We start from the raw sequence: 18,100 nt of genomic DNA on the forward strand, positions 1-18,100 counted from the left end.
ATTTTCCTGCAGTCAAACACCCAATGAGACCTAGGAGCTGGGACTGCCCGAAGGGGCCTCGGGGCTGCTGCCGTGGAGAAGAGGAAGGCGCAGGGGACCAGCTCACACAGTCCTCCCCTCAGCTTCTGGTGCTGCTTCCTGGCATTGGCACCAAACACTGGGAGCCGTTGACAATTACTCCAGCAGCTAGTAGCTCCCACTGCGGAGCCACCTGCCAGACAAGTCCTCAGCTCCCCAGCCCAAGCAGAACAACTTCCGCAGGCCCACAAAGGAATAGGCATGGATCTCCTGCCTCTGGGGCACTGCTTTAGCATCTGCCCAGCTAACCTTGGCTGATGGCGAGTCAGGTTAAGGGGTCTTGGTACAACACAATGAAAGGCTCCAGGTTTTATGAACTTCCTGGTTCAGCATTTGTAGACTGCTGAGGTGGTATCAAAGCAAAGGTGTCCCTTGCTCTGTGATTGTAGATCATTGGGCTGGTATCAAAAGGAACCTCTGGGGTTTCTCGTTTAGCCACTGAAGTGTGCTAGGAGGACACCAAAAGGACCAACTCCTATGGCAATGCCTATTTAGCACCTCTAGTTTCCTGGGATGATGCTAAGGCTCCAGGCTGCTGTATGTTCAGTGGCTCATTGCCTCTAGTTTGCTGGTTTGATATGGAAGGAGACATCTCTGACTTAAAACTACAACTTGGTGGGATGATATCTAGGCTGTGACCTTTGTGACTGACCTATTTGAATTAAAAAGTCTGTGGGCCAAGCCCACTAAAAATTCAACTGATTATGGGGGACAAATAAGAAAACAGGGTGTGCATGTGCAGGGTCAAAGGGCTAAAACAAGTGCTCCCTGGGGGGACACTGAGCAGAGCATGCCAAACTGCCCACCAGCCCTCGAACTCAGCTACAGGGCTGGCAGCTACAGCCCAGAGATGCTCAACTTGGAGACATGTACGCAGGACACTGAGGAAAAACACCCCAAGGTCTCCAGGAAGACCTTTGTAATTGATTTGTGCAGTTTCTGCCAAGGCATGGACCTTTGTGAGGTCACTTAGTCACAGACCCTTTAGCTAGGCCCATTGAGGCAGATGACCATAAGGTTACTGATTTAGGACATATAACTTATTTATCTGACAAGTAGAGAGAGGTAGTTAGCTGTTAGTCTGAAGTCAGGGCCTGTCCTGCCTTCCACCTTGCTTATCTGGTGTCACACTGAGAGCTTTGTGGTTCTTGACATAACTCCTCAGTGAAGAGCACTGCCTCAGATCCACTGACTGGCTAGTCTAATTTCAAGGCAGAGGTTCTGTGAATCAGATTTAGCAGCTGCCATTTGCTAAGGAGAAGCTCTGTGAGGCCACTGGCTTAGCATATGTAGGTCACCTGCTTGATGACAATGAGCAGGCTTCTGTGAACAGACTGATTCCATTCCCACAAGTTAGATTGTTTCTGCTCATTCACTAAACTCAAACCTCTAGCTTTCTGGTCTGATATCAAGATATAAATCTTGGTGTCTTCTAGCTTATCAGCCGAAGCTTCCTGGGTGTCAAGACCCAGGGGTGGAAGGATCCCTGTTTCAGAACTTGTCTTACTCGGAGGGTCAAGACGCACATTGCTAAGAGTTGTTCTGCTTGCTTCCTCTCTGGCTTGCTTTTGCTGAAGCCAAGGCACAGGATTTCATAAGGTTACTGGCTCATCCCTTCTGGTTTCCCCTGCTACGCTAACCTAGTGACCTGATGCAAAATCACAGCTCTGCTTCACTCAGTGCAGGAACTGGCTGAACCATAGTGATTAAGCTAAACGACCCTGTTGGTTCAACGTGCACCAACTGGTGACAAAATGACAGACACCGACTGCATCCTCTGTTCTCAGGCACGGCGCTTAACTAGGAGCCAGGACCCCGGTGGAGTGAGGTGGCCGGCTTATAGCAGGGCTGTGGTCCCTGTGATTCTTCCCTGTCTAAAAAAATAGGGTTAAGTGTCTTGGCTTTCTGGAGAGCTCCTGAGAACTGGATCCGCGGGGCCAGTGGAGGTGGGAGAGCAGCCATTTGCCACCAGACCAGCCCCAGGGAGGGGGGCCAGGGGCCGCGTGGCGGCAGCCCCAAGAAGCCGCACGGCTCTGCCGGCGCAGCCCTAGCTCCTCCCCCAGGAGCTCCTCCGCTCCTGGAGTCCCACGATCACAAGCGCCGCAGGCGGCCGATCCCGCCCGGGCCCAGGAGCGCTCAGCACCCGCGCCTGGCGGCGACAGGGTTAACGGCTCCAAGACACCGAGCCCAGGGAGCCCCACCCACCTGCCTTCCCGCCAAGGGGCGGTGTCGGAACTACTGGTGCCAGGATGTTGCCATTCCTGCTCCCGGAAACAGGAACCGGAAGCAGTTGCGGTCACCTGTCGGGACGGGGCGGACGTGGGCTACAGAGCCCGCCGTCCGTGCACTAGAAGGGCTCTCGGACCATAGAGCTGGGCCCCCTGGCATTTCCGGTCTGGTGACGGCGTCACATCCGGGCGGTTCTGAGATGCCGGTAAGACTCGTGGGGGCGCGGGGGCCTGCGGGGTCAGCCTCGTCCCTATCCCCATCCCCGCCCCGTGGGAGCGGCTCGAGACCCCATCCCCCCGCCTGCGCCTCCCTCGCCCTGCGTCCTGACTGGCAGCCTCGGCCCCCGTCCCCCACTTCGGACAGTAACCCCCCTCCGGCCCTGTCACGGGGCAGCTGCAGCCCGCGCCGCACTCGGCGTTGCGGGAGCGGAGCGGCCGGAGGGCCCCCCAACGCAGCCCTGTCGCTGCGCCTCGGAGTTTCGGGCTCCTTGGTCCCTGCTCCCTTTCTCCTCAGGCGTGGCCCGTACTGTCTCTGCGTCCCGGCAGGGACACGGGCTTGGGTAGGTGTTCAAGCACTTGAGATGTAGTTACCCCTGTTAGCCTGAGGGAGAGTATGGCTAGGGACATTCGCACCTTGCCGATTAACCCAGGCTCATGCATGCTCTCTGACCAGCCTATAGCAAATTCCTAACCTCTTCAGGTTCAAGGCAGCCCTTGGAAAATGCCACGTTAGTTTTCCCTCTTTTTTTTCGAGTATAGAAAAATGATAGAGTTGTTTTCTTAGTTGCCGAGAACTGAGGCTACAGCTGGGGATTCCTGTTTCAAATCTCTGGGTTTATCTTGTGAATCATGGCTGCTCACAGCCATGAACTCCCCCCAAAAGGGTGCTTTACTTTCAGCTCGGCGCACCCCCACACCAAGCACTGCACATGCCCAGAAATAGCATTACATTAGTTGGACCCAGCTCGCCCAATGTCTGTATAGATCAGATGCTTTTATCTAATAGCCGGTTGAATCAGCTATTCAATAACATCAGTTACTAGATAAGTGCCCAAAAAGCCCTGCTGAAGCGCCCAATCTATACAGATGCCAGGTCAAACTAATGTGCTTGCTTCTCTTTTAGTAAAGTACTGGTTTTCTTGTTTTTTTTCCCCACATCTGTCAGTGCCCTGCACTGCATGCTAGCCTTGAAAGCATCTCAAGGCATCCCAGAGTCCTGTGGCACCCAGGTTTAGGATCACTGGTCTGTAAGGTGCAAATCTTCCCGGTGTCTTTTGTTAAAGTCACTGGCTAGAAGGGGAGGATGGTCCCACAAATTTGCAGTTTGAAAAACATCATGAGGCAAAACCTTAGGAAGAACACTGGCACCTTGAGTCCTGGCTTTATTTTCATTGATTGTGACTATTTATTTATGTGTTATGCTAATTAAATCCAAGGCACCCACTGGGAGATGCCAATTCTTGGCTTCCCTTTGGTTTTGACTATGGAAAAAGAATAGAGCAATTTTTCTTTTGCAAATACTTCATAAAGCCCACAGCAGGTCAGAATGTTTTTGACACTATGGATTCCTGTTGGGTTTATCTTCTGAATCATGTGTGGGTGTTTGCACATCTAAAAGTGTTAATATTGCACAGCACCCTGCAACACCCTTAAAAGGATCTCACAACACACTAGTTAAGAATTGCTGCCCTAAAACATCTTACTTGTAGATATATCCTGTAAAGCTGACTGGTGAGTGATGAAGGTTCTCCCTAAGTTTCCATACTAGGAAGAGAAGCTGTGTTTTTTCAGAACATTGTATCCGTTAGGCATTGGTGGGGAATGTAGTCGTCAGCAAAAGAGGTCCCTCTTTACACTGACTTCCATTATTGTCAAGCACTTGCAAGTATGTAAAAATAGGAGTAAATTTTTTTTTATTTGTCTTCCTGTCCTGCAGAAGAAATAATTTGTTTAGTTTATAAATTGTGGATGTACACGAGACAGAACTTAAGCCACTGGTATCTGTGATGACTGAGAATTTGTTAACAACCAGAAAATTAGTGAATTTGGGGAGGAGGGTTGAGTGTGCATGATGAGTTCTGTTAGAGTGAGTATTCAATTTGTTGGTGCAGTGGAAAAGCTCAGGCTCTCACAGAATAAACACACTTAAACATTAGGGATCCTGCACACTTTAAACAGGCCCCAAATGGCCTGGCAACAGTTCTCTGGACATTAACGATAGCAACTATTGCTTTTTGCTACCCTATGGATTTTCAAATTGCATAAATACAAGAGAAGAATGTTCTTTTCAATTGAACTTTGGTTTACATCGTTTTTTGATCATTAGAATACCATGAACACGTAAGCAGATGAGAGAACTCGGAGACCATCCAAGTCGAGAGAAGTGTTTATGTTAGATGTAATAATTTCTTGAAGTCTGATTCTTTGGTCCATGAATGATAACTGCTCAGGTTTTAATTTTCTTCTTTGTTTTAGGTTAAATTGAATATCTGCCAAGCACAGTTTCTTGCAGGAAGATCACCACACTGCTTGAAGGCTAGTTAATATGAGAATAACCCCAAGGGACTGTTCACTCTGAATTCTAAACTCTGTGCCTTGTCCAGGACAGCTGCAGGAATCGGAAACTTGAATCAATGTTATCAGATGAGTTAGAGTCCAAACCAGAGGTGAGGGACTGTGAATTGGGTTCAATTCCAGTTGGGTTCCTGTTTTGAGATACAGTTCTCTATCTAGCATATGATGTTGTGTTTGCCATTTGGCTATGAATTCTCAAAAATTCTTAATTTTAGCAGACAGTGGAAGTATCCCATGATTTTAAGAGTGCAGAATATTTTTCAGTGGTTTGTATTTTAAAACTGTTTTTTTGGTTTTTTTGATTGACTGGTTGCTGCAAATCCAAAGGGGCATGTTAATGTATGGGTGTTTTTCTTTTATTTTGCTTTCTTGCTTGTTTTTAAGTTTAAGCAAAATTCCTTTATCCATCTTTGGAGTACAGTAACAATGTGAGAACATACTTTTCCCACATGAAAAAAGCTGTTGTATCAATTTCTTTCCTTGTACCTGCACTCGCAGTTCTGGAATATTCCAAACTTCTGGAAGTTCCCATTCTCCATAGAGAACTGTGGTTTTGTGTATTACTTATGACTCCTGCCAAGTTGCCTGGCAAAAAAACTAAGAATCTGTTACATATCTTCTTAAAGTGACTTTCTTACGTGAGCAATTGCAGAAGTTGTCACCAAGATGTTAGTGATGATAAATGGTGGGAGGGAGGGGGGCTGTGGCTGTCACTTAGCTAATAAGATGCGACTGTTCTGTGAAAATATTAGACTGTTCCTGAATTATTTGTGGGATGGAGTGGGAGGGGCTATTTGTTGTTCATGAGGAAGGATTTTAAAAATGCAATTTGTTGTTTAAGCTTGTCTCTGGCACCCATAGGTGACAGCAAGTTGGGGCTAATGGGGCTTAACCCCCCCCAAATACAGCTCCAGTCGCAGCATCACCATGCCCTACTGCCACAGTATTGTGCCCAGTACCCCTGCTGCGTGCTTCTCCGCTGCGTATAGCAGGAGTGTGCGCTGGTCCCACCACAACCATGGATGAAGGAGGGGAGGGGGTCAGGTGGCACGTTCTGCACTGTGCCCTTTACCACTGCCAGCCCACCCAATAATATTTTCCCCCAACGCATATGCTGGCAGCTCTTGTAATGGGAGAGATTTATATTCTTGCCTTTTGATGCTGCTTAGCCCAGTTTGTTTTGTAGAATTCTTGGTTGCCATTTTATAGGAAAAAAGTCAGAAGTTCCAGCTCTGGGGTGAGGGGTGGGAATCCTCTGCTGTTTTAGTATTTGACTGCCTTTTGCTGCTCTATGTGGGTAGATATTTGAGCCAAAGAAGGAAATTTTTATTTAAAACTGCTTCATATAATAGGATAAGATTGGATAGGACAAGACATAATTCATAGAATGTCCTGTATGTATTTCCAATCTGTGCAGGTGATGGAAGGGATTATGGCTAGCGTGTGAATAAATGTGAAATATTAAATCTTTAAAACTAAAAATAGCGTGATAACTTTTGACTCCAGGCAGTTTTGCTGTACAGATTGTTCCTGTTCTTTCTTACTGGTTTTGTTACACCCCCATGTTGTATCTTGTCTTTAAATTAGCATATAGTCTTTCCAGGGGAAATCTCTTCCTCGGTGCTTGTAGAGCACCTAACGGATTGAGTCCCTCTTCAGACTGAGGTTTTTTACATGGGAAATTTACTTTTTTCTCTTTGGAAGAGAATTGGTTGAACTGCCTTTAGTTAAGCTTAAAACACTCAACCTCAGTATGGAAAAATTTTTGACTTGGAAGTTTTGATCTTGACAACATAACAAAGGGCAAAAAAATGAAAGTTAAAAATGGAAATGATTAAGTAGCCTTAATGATAGACATAACTACCTCTGCCAGTACTTCAGAACTTGATTATATTTTTAAGGAAAAGTTAGGTTCTCCTCCTCCCTTCCCCCCTGTCCCCCCCCATGAGCTGTATACATGTGTACTTGTATTTATGTAAAATAGGCAGATCCACTGAATTAAGTTGATAGACTTCCAGTGGCTTCAGACTGCTGCACTGGGTTCTGTGCGTGGTACAGCACAGTGGAAGGTTAACACCAAATTTTCAGGCATTTCATTGGACTCTGTAGAATGCAGTAAATGGATTTAGGAGTAAGTAAATCCATCTCTTCTATCCTCTTTTTTTTGTTCCAGCTGCTGGTTCAGTTTGTTCAGAACACATCTATTCCACTGGGTCAAGGGCTGGTGGAATCGGAACCTAAAGACATCACCTGTCTCTCCCTTCTTCCTGTCACTGAGACATCAGAATGCAACAGACTGATGTTGCCAGGTAAGATCTATAGTACAGAATCTTAGGGGCATGCCATTTGTATGGCTATGTCTAGTGTGCCGCTGCACCATGCTGCCTCTGCTTCTTGCTGGAAAAGGGCCCCAGTGCCAAAGAGACATACTATGAAGAAGTGTTGGCACTTTTCTCAATAGTGGTGAAGGTTTATTACTTTAGTATGTTTTTCCCCAAAGCTTTCTGTCTTAAACTATTGAGTATTTCCATAATGTCTTTCCTGAGGGGGTATAACTAAATTTTTATTTTTTCCCTACTCTCCTTTTCTTCATTAGATGATTCTCCAAGTCATGATAACTCCTCCAAAGATGTTCCCTCATCTGCTGTCTTGAGAAGTCTCCAGGTAAATGTGGGCCCTGATGGAGAGGAGACAAGGGCACAGAATGTACAGAAACCCTCTGAGCTCCTGTCAAGTCCAGAGACTTCCAGTTTATTACAGGACCTTCAGCCCAGTGACAGCACTTCTTTTATTCTCCTCAACCTAACAAGAGCAGGTAACTTTTCTATTTGTCATTTGGCAGGCTGGGTCTCAAAGAACAGAATGTAAGCTATCCAAGTGCAGCTCTGCCCCTGTTGCTTATGAAGGGGAAAGATCATGAAATTTGCTGGGCATTGTAGGGTATGTTAGAGCCTGTAGCTGTCAGCAGATTCTTGCATATAGGCATTAGTGGAGTCTTTCTGTGCAAATACTATGTCTGTACTGCAAATACTATGTCTGTACCACAAACACTAGCTTCTGGGAAGCAGAAGAGATTCTCCTCTCATCACATTCTTTGTCTCAGTCAGCTGCGTTTTCTTCTAGGCCTGGGCTCTCCAGCAGAGCACCTTGTGTTCGTACAGGATGAAGCAGAAGATTCTGGAAATGATTTTCTCTCCCATGACAGCACAGACAGCAGTACTCCATGGTTTCTACGAGTACAGGAGCTAGCCCATGACAGTTTGATTGCTGCCACTAGGGCACAGCTCGCAAAGAATGCCAAAGCAAGCAATAATGGTAGGAGACTTCCTCTTTCTATTTGAAATGTTGAATCTTCTGTAAAAAGCAAGTAGCAGCACCTGTTTCAGTGTTATCTATCACATTGCAAGATGGTTAATAAGTACACAGAGTCAGTATGGGGGAACTATTTAGTAATTTTAGCCAAGGTTATATTGAGATTTTCAGTTAAAGCAAGCCTTCAGGCTCTCTAACTGGACACCATTATTGACACTGTTTTTGGCACAGACTTAAATTTCTGGGATATATGTCTACAGCTGGATTTAAAGCAGTTTTTCAACTTAAACATCTACCTGGACAGAGGGGAACAGAGCAAGGCTATTTTTGTCAACATCGACCTCTCTACAGTGCCTTGTGTATTCCTTAGGTTTTTTATCTAAATTTCTGGGAACCCAGTTGTCAACAGTTCTCTTGCAAGTTTCCAGGTTTTTATTTACAGTGAATTGCTCTTCAAGTCTACTTTTAAGCTCACTAGTGTTCAATTTATTTATTGCCTGCCATTGTTTATGTTCCTTAGTGTGCCCTCATTAGGTCCTGGGAGGTGGGGAGTTGGGTTGTTTTGTTTGTTTGTTTGTTTTAAGGAAAGCTGTTTGACCTCTACATTTAAATTTTTGCATAGGTGCATACATAGTTCTCAGAACAAGGGATATGTTGCGATATCTGGTTACTAGACAGGGTAATCAGAATTGTATCTGGTGTATAGACCTATATTGTGCTAAGAATAATCTCACCTTTTTAAATCTTTTGTACTCTCCAGAACACAGTAGATATTACTGTACTTTGGTATTTTCCGTTACAGGTGAAAATGTTCATCTTTGCTCAGGAGATGGGCAGCCGAAAGATTCCAATCCTATCCCTCATCTGTCCCGTGTGGAAAAGAAGCTGAAGTGCACAGTTGAGGGATGTGACCGGACATTTGTATGGCCAGCTCACTTCAAATATCATCTAAAAACCCACAGGTGAATGGACCAGAGATCTCTTTTGACCTTGCAAAACCATGGAGATCTTCTTGACCTTATGAAGACCATCATTGCTTCCCACTGGTGAAAATTTTTCTTCCAGGATGAAATTGAGGGGGAATGTAAAACATAAGTGAATCACAAATTTAACTGTTGTTAAACAAATTATACTTTCAGCCCAGCTCCCACTCATCCCTAGTTTGGCTAGCAGATGTCTCTGGCACAGAAATCTATATTTTTAACTTGCTACTTGAAAACTGCTAATGCTTCCATGAAACCACTGTGGCTTGGGGGAAGTTGATATCTTTACATTGTAGAAAAGTATCCTGTTATTAAACTGGAAAAGGTAGTACTGAGTAGGCTAGCATTAACCCAAGTGCTTTTAGACAGATATGGAATGACTTGATTCACTGAGGAAAGGGAAGACCCACAAAGAAAGTGCATGCAAGTGCATACTGTTATTTAACGTACAGATGCAGGGAAGTGATGGCGGGTTGGGGGGGTGGGGAAGGACTGGCAGATATTAAGCCTCTTTACCAAAGCCCAGTTTCTCCTTCTACTAGTCACGACCCCGCCCCCAAATAAAGAAGTCTTGGGAGTTTTAATTTGATACTATATTAATACAACAGAGTTTTGAAAGAGAAGTAAATCTTGAGCCCTTGTGTAAAGCTAGCTGCTGTCTTTAGAAGCAGTGTGACTCCTAATGTCATCTCTTTGCCACCTACACTGAAACACTCGAGCCAAAACTTAGGATCTTTTCTGCTGGTCCCTTAAGGATACCTGAACTTACAAATACCATTAATCTAAAGTCTCATGTGTTGAGCAACATGAAATACCTTTTGCCATCTCAGATAACTTGGTTGCTCCTACCTAAATCCAGATATAGAAAGGGTGTCACTTAAGTTGGATTTGATTGATGTGGGGGAGGGATTTTATCACATCTGTGTAGTATATGACTTTGTACAAAGTTCATCTCTTCCAACAAAGTTTTTAACAACACTCCCCTCCCCTTCCCCTGAGCCAGTCACTTTCTGTCTAAGAAACCAACAATGCATGCGGTAAATCTCTGTTCTAGGTGAGGAATGTGCAAGGCAGTGCATGACAAGGGATAAAGAAGCTTGAATTTACTTTCTGATTTCTAGGCCCCCTCTGCTCCAAGAATAGATTTTACAACTTCTGGCTGTGTGATAACAGCTCATAACAACTCATTTTAATTAACTACTGCTGGAAGCTATTTCCTCTGGTTAGGTTGAGTAATGTGAAAGGAAGTTAAACATGTCATTTAAGAAATAAGGAGAAACCTCATTACGGCCCTACTGTTATAGCAGAGCTGAGTGTTCCTGAGGTAATCTACTGCAGAAGTAGGTGAGGAAATGGTTATTTTGTTGTTTCTCAGGAATGATCGGTCCTTCACCTGCCCAGCAGAAGGCTGTGGTAAAAGCTTCTATGTTCTGCAGAGGCTGAAGGTGCACATGCGAACTCACAATGGCGAGAAACCATTTGTTTGCACTGAGCTGGGCTGTGGGAAGCAGTTTACAACAGCTGGGAACCTGAAAAACCACGTACGGATTCACACTGGTGCGTTTAAGTCCCAAATATTCATAGTCTCTAGGGGTGGGGCCCTTCATTCAGGAAATATTCACCAAGCAATGGTCCCAGAAGGGTATAGGTTTAACTAACTTAATTGCTGTCCATCTCTTACAAATTACAGTTGTCAGTAGTGTAAACAGCCATTTATTTTTGTACTGTCTGACATAATTCCTCTAACTTCTTGGGATTTACAGCTTTCAAATAGTATGTATTGTTATTATGTTCTTTTAAACTGTTGTTTAGCCAAACTGCAGATTTCTTGATTTCATTTTCCTGCATTCTAAATTAGTCCCAGTGTTTTTAATTCATAGAAAAGTAGGTGGTTTCCAGGATCTGCAGTTACTGGTGGGGGGTGGAGTTCATGCTAAACATGAAAACAGATATGGGTTGCAATGGTGTGCAGATAAATCTGTGTAGAAGCATGTCCTGAGCTAATTGGATATCAGCAATCTTAATTTTTCTTCCTGTTAATAATATTTATTTATTAATCTGGGCAACGTGAGGAAGCTATATGAATGATGTTTGTTCAGAATCTTGTGCCTGCACTTCACAACTACAGTGCAAGTCACTACATGCTATATAAATCTTTTGTACAGATCCATCAGGTAGATGTTAAACTAAGCAATACATTGCATGGGAGGCTTTTAAAGAAGAGCTGCATTAGATGAATTTTTGTGGTGGCTTGTCCTTCCCTATTGATTTTTATTCTGTATAAAATTAATGGATGCAGGGAATGTGCTCTGTTGTAATATGTGTAGAGTTTTGTGCGTCACCTCACAAAACTTGTCATTTAATTGTGTGCAGAGTGTTTTGAATGTGCTCTTTACTTGTGATTACAAGCCAGAAATCAACTTGGTTGTTTTTCACTAGGCTACTGCAGGTATCCGTTAGCTTTGGTTTTTGTTAATATTCTCATTAGTGACCTGCAACTTAATAACACTTTCTAAAGTACTGTAAATTGGAAGAGGAGAAAACTAATGAGACTAGAGAAATACAAAGGGATCTGAAGAGATGCTAAGGGGAAAGTAATCAAAAGCATCGCTATCTTATACAAAGCAGGTATATGGGAAGCAGATCTAGGGGATCTAGGACCATCTTGCCTGAACTTTGGTCATAACACAAGGCCAAAGGGAAGGAATGGGCAGGGATGCCCACCACAAGGTGGGAGAATCATCTTTGATAATGATACTAATGCTTGTAAATGTGTTTTGTCCAATATAGGTGAAAAGCCATTCCTCTGTGAGGCACAGGGATGCGGTCGTTCCTTTGCTGAATACTCCAGCCTTCGGAAACACCTGGTGGTCCACTCAGGTAGGGAGTCTTGACTTCTCTGACTGAGGCCTTGACTTTGTTGCAGTGTTGTGGTCTAGTTTTCTGTAGGAAAATCCACTGGTTTTTATGGAACTGTTTTTTCACTGCTACTTTCAATGCTGTCTTCATTCACTACCTTTATCCCAGTAGCTGCTCTCTTCTGGACCTTGTATTGTTCATCCTTTGCTGGTTTCTCTATATTCTACCCATATGGTTGGCCACCTATGGTCATCTGGCCTGTGAAGACATCTGATCCAGCACCAGGGATCAGTGGCATGGACTTGTACTGTGCCTTGCATGCCTTCCTTAGCTCACCCCTCACTGGCACCTGCTCTTTGCTGCCTCTGCATTGTTCTCACTGTAGAAGAGTTGAGTATCTGCAGGGAGGAGGAGTCTGGCCAGCTGGCTGCTCCAGGTGATGGACACTTCCACCCACAATGGGTTGCTCTGGCCCATGCTAGCAGAAGGCTGCCAACCCCTGTTCTACCCTTCTTCCTGCTGGTCCTTTTTAGATATAAAATTTCTAAATACACATTACAACCAGATTTACATAGTGTTACTAGGAGTTACCTACCTGATTCCACAGTGTGTTATAAACAGTCTTTCTGTTACAAGAGAAATTGTCCTTTTACAATCCTTCTTCGCTTATGTTCATCAAATACGTTCTGCCTGAAGTCTTATGAGTAGTTTGCCGAAGAGAAGTCTGTAGAGTTTTCTCCCCTTTTTCAACAAACTTGATGGTAATTGGATGAAGCGTTAGAAAGGCATTTGTAACAAAAATAGTTCCTTTCACAAAAGTTTCTCCGCTCTTTAAATATTGTATCTTAAACACAGTCAGCAGACTTCAAATGTGGCTTATTTTGTCCTCAATGAGGACTTTGCCTTTGTGGGAAGGATAGTGATATTTATGTAAGTTGTATAGTTAGTTTTAGACTGAAGCTTAACTTTCTTCCTTTTTTCCCCTCTTTAAATGCTGCCCAAAGCAGTTTGTACCTATGGATTACTTGCATTAGTGCTGGTGAAAAAAACATATACTCGCCTACAAATAGTGGAACTGCCCATTCAGTAGAACCTGGAAACTGGACCTTCATTAACCACTGAAGTATGGGCTAGGGACAACTCGATCTCTTACATAATGGCACAACTGCTTGCCCATTTTTGGTCAAAGTACATTGCAAGTATGAGCTATAGATTAAATGTTTGCAGGTTTGTCTTAAAAAATATGAATCAGAAATTCAAGTAACTTGCACATATGTCACATGGCACAGAGAGAATCTGGTATTTTTCCTCAGGAGCTGATTTTTTTTTTTTTTTTTTTCTCAACACCTTGCAATGCTATCTCCTGAAGTTTTTTGACTCTTTTTTTCTGATGGGGAATTCTTGTTATAGAAGGCAGAAATTGCTTTATTTGACTTTTCTTTTTTTTTCAAACTGGCTATTAATTCTAATGCTATACTACCTTTGTTCCTTGGACCTTCTACTTCCAACTTCAGAACTACCAACTTGTGTATTTGTTTTATTTTCCCCACTCCCCAACTCAAGGAGTGAAGCCCCATCAGTGCCAAATCTGTGGGAAGACATTTTCCCAGAGTGGTAGCCGGAATGTGCACATGAGGAAACACCATTCCAGAATTGGAGCAGCTGGGAGCAGGGAGCGAGAACAACCAGGTGAGGAGTGTGGAGAGTTGAGGTGTAGGGCATGTAAGGAGAGCAATAGGAGTTTATGGGCTGAGGAGAAAAGATAGGCCAGTTGGGAATAGCAGATTGTCCCTCTCTAAGGAGGTGTGGGTAGGGTGGATTGGTGCAGAGAATGGATTTTCGTAGTATTTCCTGGGAAGATACCCTCTTGTCCTTTACTTAAGATATTTCCATACAACAGCTGAAGAGCGGTGAGGCTCACACTTTTTTAACCTAACCAGGATATCTTTTGGCCTAAAGTTCCTGTATCCTCCTGTTTTAAGAAGCTGAGTCGCTCATATTTCTAAGTCATTCACATTGTGCATAAAACTCAGCTGGATAATATTTTTGAGCTTTTGAAGACATCTGCATTATAAAGTCTGGGATTTTCTGTTGGGTAGTCTTCTGATATAACTGAGCCAGAGTAGCAGCTGGAGATGGGTGTCATTATAATATGGGTCTGTGTAAGATGGAGATGTCATGCCCTCTGAGGGTGATATGGGCAGCTGGGCTCTGTCCTGGGTTCACTGTCTCATTAGCTCATGACACATTGCTTTTGCAATAGAGTCACTGATGGGCAGCAGTTTGTTGGAAGAATCTGCAGTACACAGTAAGAATCTGATCTCCATGAACTCTCAGCCCAGTCTTGGCGTAGAGTCCCTGCACCTGCCGGATACAGAATCAATTATTGGAGTGGAGGAGGGTGAGACCAGTTGTTCCTTTTTCCGCCCTCTTATATGCAGTGACTGAAGTAAGATCATTCCTCCTAGGAGCTTGCTATAAATGCAGTGGGATGACTGAGCATTGCTTTCACTGGGCACACAGGGTGGGTAGGTGGAAAATGAATTATGAAACTGGAGTTGGAAAAGAACTACTGGACCAAATTTCTCTTGCATAACTTCAGAAATGAGTTCTATCCCTTAGGTGGTTTGTGGCCCGTGTCCTGGGGAGACTTCACAGAATTATTGCTTCAGTTCACTCAAAAATCTAAAAATACTTGTATCTATTGGAGCCCTAGTTGTGGACCAGGACCTCCTTGTGCTAGGCTCTGTAGAAACAGAAGAAAAATTGAAATGTCTCAAGCAACAGGCCTTCCATTCTTTACCATTGGAGACTATTCTAATACATCTCACTGTCAGGAGCTGACTCTTAATATCTGAAATAAACTACTTAATAGCACTTAAGCACATCTACTGTGTTCCTGTCTTTTTTTTTTCCATCCCCTTAGCCCCAGACTTAGGAATTTTGTTAAAGACTGATATTTGAATTTGTCTGGTTTCTAACTGCTTAATTTAATCTTTTAGATGCCTCAAATCTTTTGTCTGAGTGAAAATCCCCCACTCTGGACTAGCACTACAAAAATGGATATTGCACACACAAGATCCATTTTTGGTTCTTATGAAGAGCTCAGAATGCTTTAGTTCCCAGTTGACTATATGTGTTTCTAAAAGTATAGTGCTACAGTATGTAAATGTGTTGTGATTCATAGGCAGGCAAGGTTCTTTGAGTGATATCTCTTATTAGACCAACTGAATAGCTGGAAAAAAAAAGTTTTAGGCAAGCGTTTGGGTGCAGTCACCCTTCTTAGGCATAGGGAGTCTCTGCTGTTCTGAGGCTCCAAGGAATGAAAGAAGCTAAAAGTGTAAAAGGATGTCAGTGAAAATGTAAACAGAAGTTGTGATTCACAGTGCTTCTTGCTGAAGCAATGCCAGGCACCCTGCAATCAGTACTTGAGGTCAAAATTATAATGCTCAGGCTTGATTTATCCTTCAAAGAAGACACGTAACATTTTATCAAATGCAAATTATTGTATGTAATATTTTAAAACTCAAGCTTTTATTTTAGCAATTGCCATGCTCCCCTTTTTTCTCTTACTGAATATTTTATAGGGTAAATCTTATTTGAAGTCTCATTTAAATAGCATCAGATATTCTTATTATAAATTCTGTCATTTAATTGGCAGCTCTTGGGTGGCAGTTTAAAAATTCACTCTCCTTTTTAGGACACAGTAAATATATTCAAAGTGGGGAAGAAAAAAGAATAAGAAGACTTTTGTGTCTGGGTTGCAGCTTTTATTGGTTTTGAAGCCTAGCACAGGATACTGTTAGAATCTCCAGGTCCTGTGCAAGATATTGGCAAAACTGGACTGCTCAGGAATTTCAGTGTGCTAAACAGATCTTGCCAAATATTGCAAGGTCAAATCTTCTTGGCCTTCTGTATATAAAGTGGCAATTTAAGCAGCCAAACAGAGAATGGAAAGAATGTTTGAGAGAGAGATCAATATAGATATATATGCCAAAGGGGAAGATAGCAGGATCTTCAGTAGTTCTTCAGGTCCTAATCAGTAGATGGTGATATTGTCTGGTTAGAACAGGGGTGGGTGAAAAACAGCCTATGGGCTGGATCCGGCCCACCTATTGATTGTATCTGAACTGTGGCCGCTCCTGTAGTGCTCTACATGGGACTAAGCCCTGCTCAGGGCAGCCTGTGCCATGCTCTGGAGGAGCTGAGGTGTGTAACCTTCGCAGGGCCCCCATCCTGGCCAGTTGCACAGTTTCCTGCAGGGCTGCTCCCACCACTGCTGCAGTTGCCTGTGTACTGCTTTGCTCTCCCCTTCTCCCAGTGGATCCTCCTGCCCCTGCTACACTGGTCTGGACAGCGGGTAGCATGGGAAGGTGGCAGTGGGTGGGGGAGGGGAGCTGCAGTTGAGCTTCTCCGGCCCCAGCACATGGGGCTTCAGTTGCAGCTCCTGGCTGCCTTCTACCCACTCTGCTCAGCACAAGCCACCTGTGGGCAGCCAAGTGGGTGGAAGGCAGCATGCTGACCAGGGCAGGGGCAGCTGCGGACTAAATGGGGAGGGGGAGGGCGCACTGTAACTGTAGTGCAAGCTTTGCCCTGCCACCCCCTCCCATCACCCCTAGCTGGCTCCCAGGACCTAGTGCATAGGCAGTCCCCCCACACACATACCTCACACCCACACCCCCTGCCACACACACTATATAAGAGTGCATAATAGCTTAAAATAAAATCTTAATTGCCTGTACACACACTACTTAAAAAAACATAAGTCAGGACAAAAATGTTTTTTGAAATAAATTTAAAATATAGTAGATTTTTTTTTTTAATTTAATACACCATTTGTTTTCTATCTATAACTTGTTAAAATGCTACCTTCTGAAAGAATTTCTGTGCAGGCCCCAACAACTCACCAAAACTCATTAAATAGCCCAGCAGCCAAAATAATTGCCCACCCCTGGGTAGAATGTTTGGAAGATTCAGGAAACTAGTCTTTCTCAGGTGCTAAAAGGAACAGCATTCTTTTAGCTCAGGTAAGTTCAGTTTATGCTACTTTGCCTCCATTCTGTGTTTTTTTTTCTCTCCCCAGCTGCTGTTTAACTACTATGTTTAGAGGCCAACTGGTTGGTATTCCTGTCACTTCACCCATTCCAGACATTTTAGACTTTTGACATACAGTAGGTACATGTGCACTTTACTGCAGAGTTGACTAATTAGTTCCACAGTAAAGCATCACTATCTACATGTGTGCCAGTATTAAGGCACAGTACATTAATTAACTCCACTGTAAGACAGTACAGTCCCCAGCAGTACCGTTTTACAGCAAAGCACTTGCCTGCGCTGAAATATATGTGTAAATTGTGACAGGTTGGCTGGGGCACAAGGGTGCTAAAGTGTGGGGAGCTGCTTGCCACCTACCCCTGCACATTGGTACCGCTGTACCCCAGCCAGCCCATTTGCTACCACCACCTGGAGCTGACCCCCTGGACTCCCAAAGTGATGTGTTTCTTGGGAGCAGTTGACTCCAGCGCAAACTGTGCCAGAATTTATTTTATCGCATTAATTGCACATGTAGATGCACCCACTGAGGTTCAACACAGGCTGGAGACTGGACTACTTTCACTTAAAAGTGGGTGGTTGTGAACTGGTCTTGATAGCAAGAATGCAAACTACTCCTACAGGTTTTGGTGAACTTTTTGGAACAGGTAGTGTGTTTGTGGGTAGTATTGCAATTGTGGGTGATCTGGAACAAGAGTTGCACCAGCTCTCTATGGAACATACAAGACTCTCATACTCTTCTGTACAGAGCTTTAATTTTGTTCTGAATTGAATACGTGTTCTTTACCATTATTATATCTTTTTCTACTTCCTTTTGTAAGAAAAAAGATATAGTAATTGTAAATGACTCATGTTCAGTTCAGAACAACATTAAAGCTCTTAAGAACAGTTTTCTGTGCACAGATTTCCAGTAGGAGAAGCACAGGACCTGAACTAGAGCTGCTTATTTTTCATGACCTGCCAGAACCAAAACTAAACCTTATCCCAGAACAGGATATAGGAGATTGAAACAAA

At 43.8% G+C, this 18,100-nt stretch overlaps 1 protein-coding gene across 1 annotated transcript; it reads left to right on the forward strand.

Moving 5' to 3' along the window:
* The first annotated feature begins 2,349 nt into the window (after positions 1 to 2,349).
* On the forward strand, positions 2,350 to 14,921 carry ZNF410 (zinc finger protein 410). Its single transcript, XM_019552182.1, has 10 exons — positions 2,350 to 2,512; positions 4,782 to 4,972; positions 7,054 to 7,189; positions 7,477 to 7,695; positions 8,004 to 8,195; positions 8,995 to 9,154; positions 10,551 to 10,732; positions 11,966 to 12,055; positions 13,598 to 13,723; positions 14,298 to 14,921. Exons 2-10 carry the CDS (start codon positions 4,940 to 4,942, stop codon positions 14,480 to 14,482), a joined length of 1,323 nt encoding a protein of 440 aa, XP_019407727.1. The 5' UTR covers positions 2,350 to 2,512; positions 4,782 to 4,939; the 3' UTR covers positions 14,483 to 14,921.
* Positions 14,922 to 18,100: the final 3,179 nt, after the last annotated feature.

Source organism: Crocodylus porosus, unplaced genomic scaffold, assembly GCF_001723895.1.
Source record: "Crocodylus porosus isolate Cpor-Errol unplaced genomic scaffold, CroPor_comp1, whole genome shotgun sequence".
Lineage (NCBI taxonomy): Eukaryota > Metazoa > Chordata > Crocodylia > Crocodylidae > Crocodylus > Crocodylus porosus.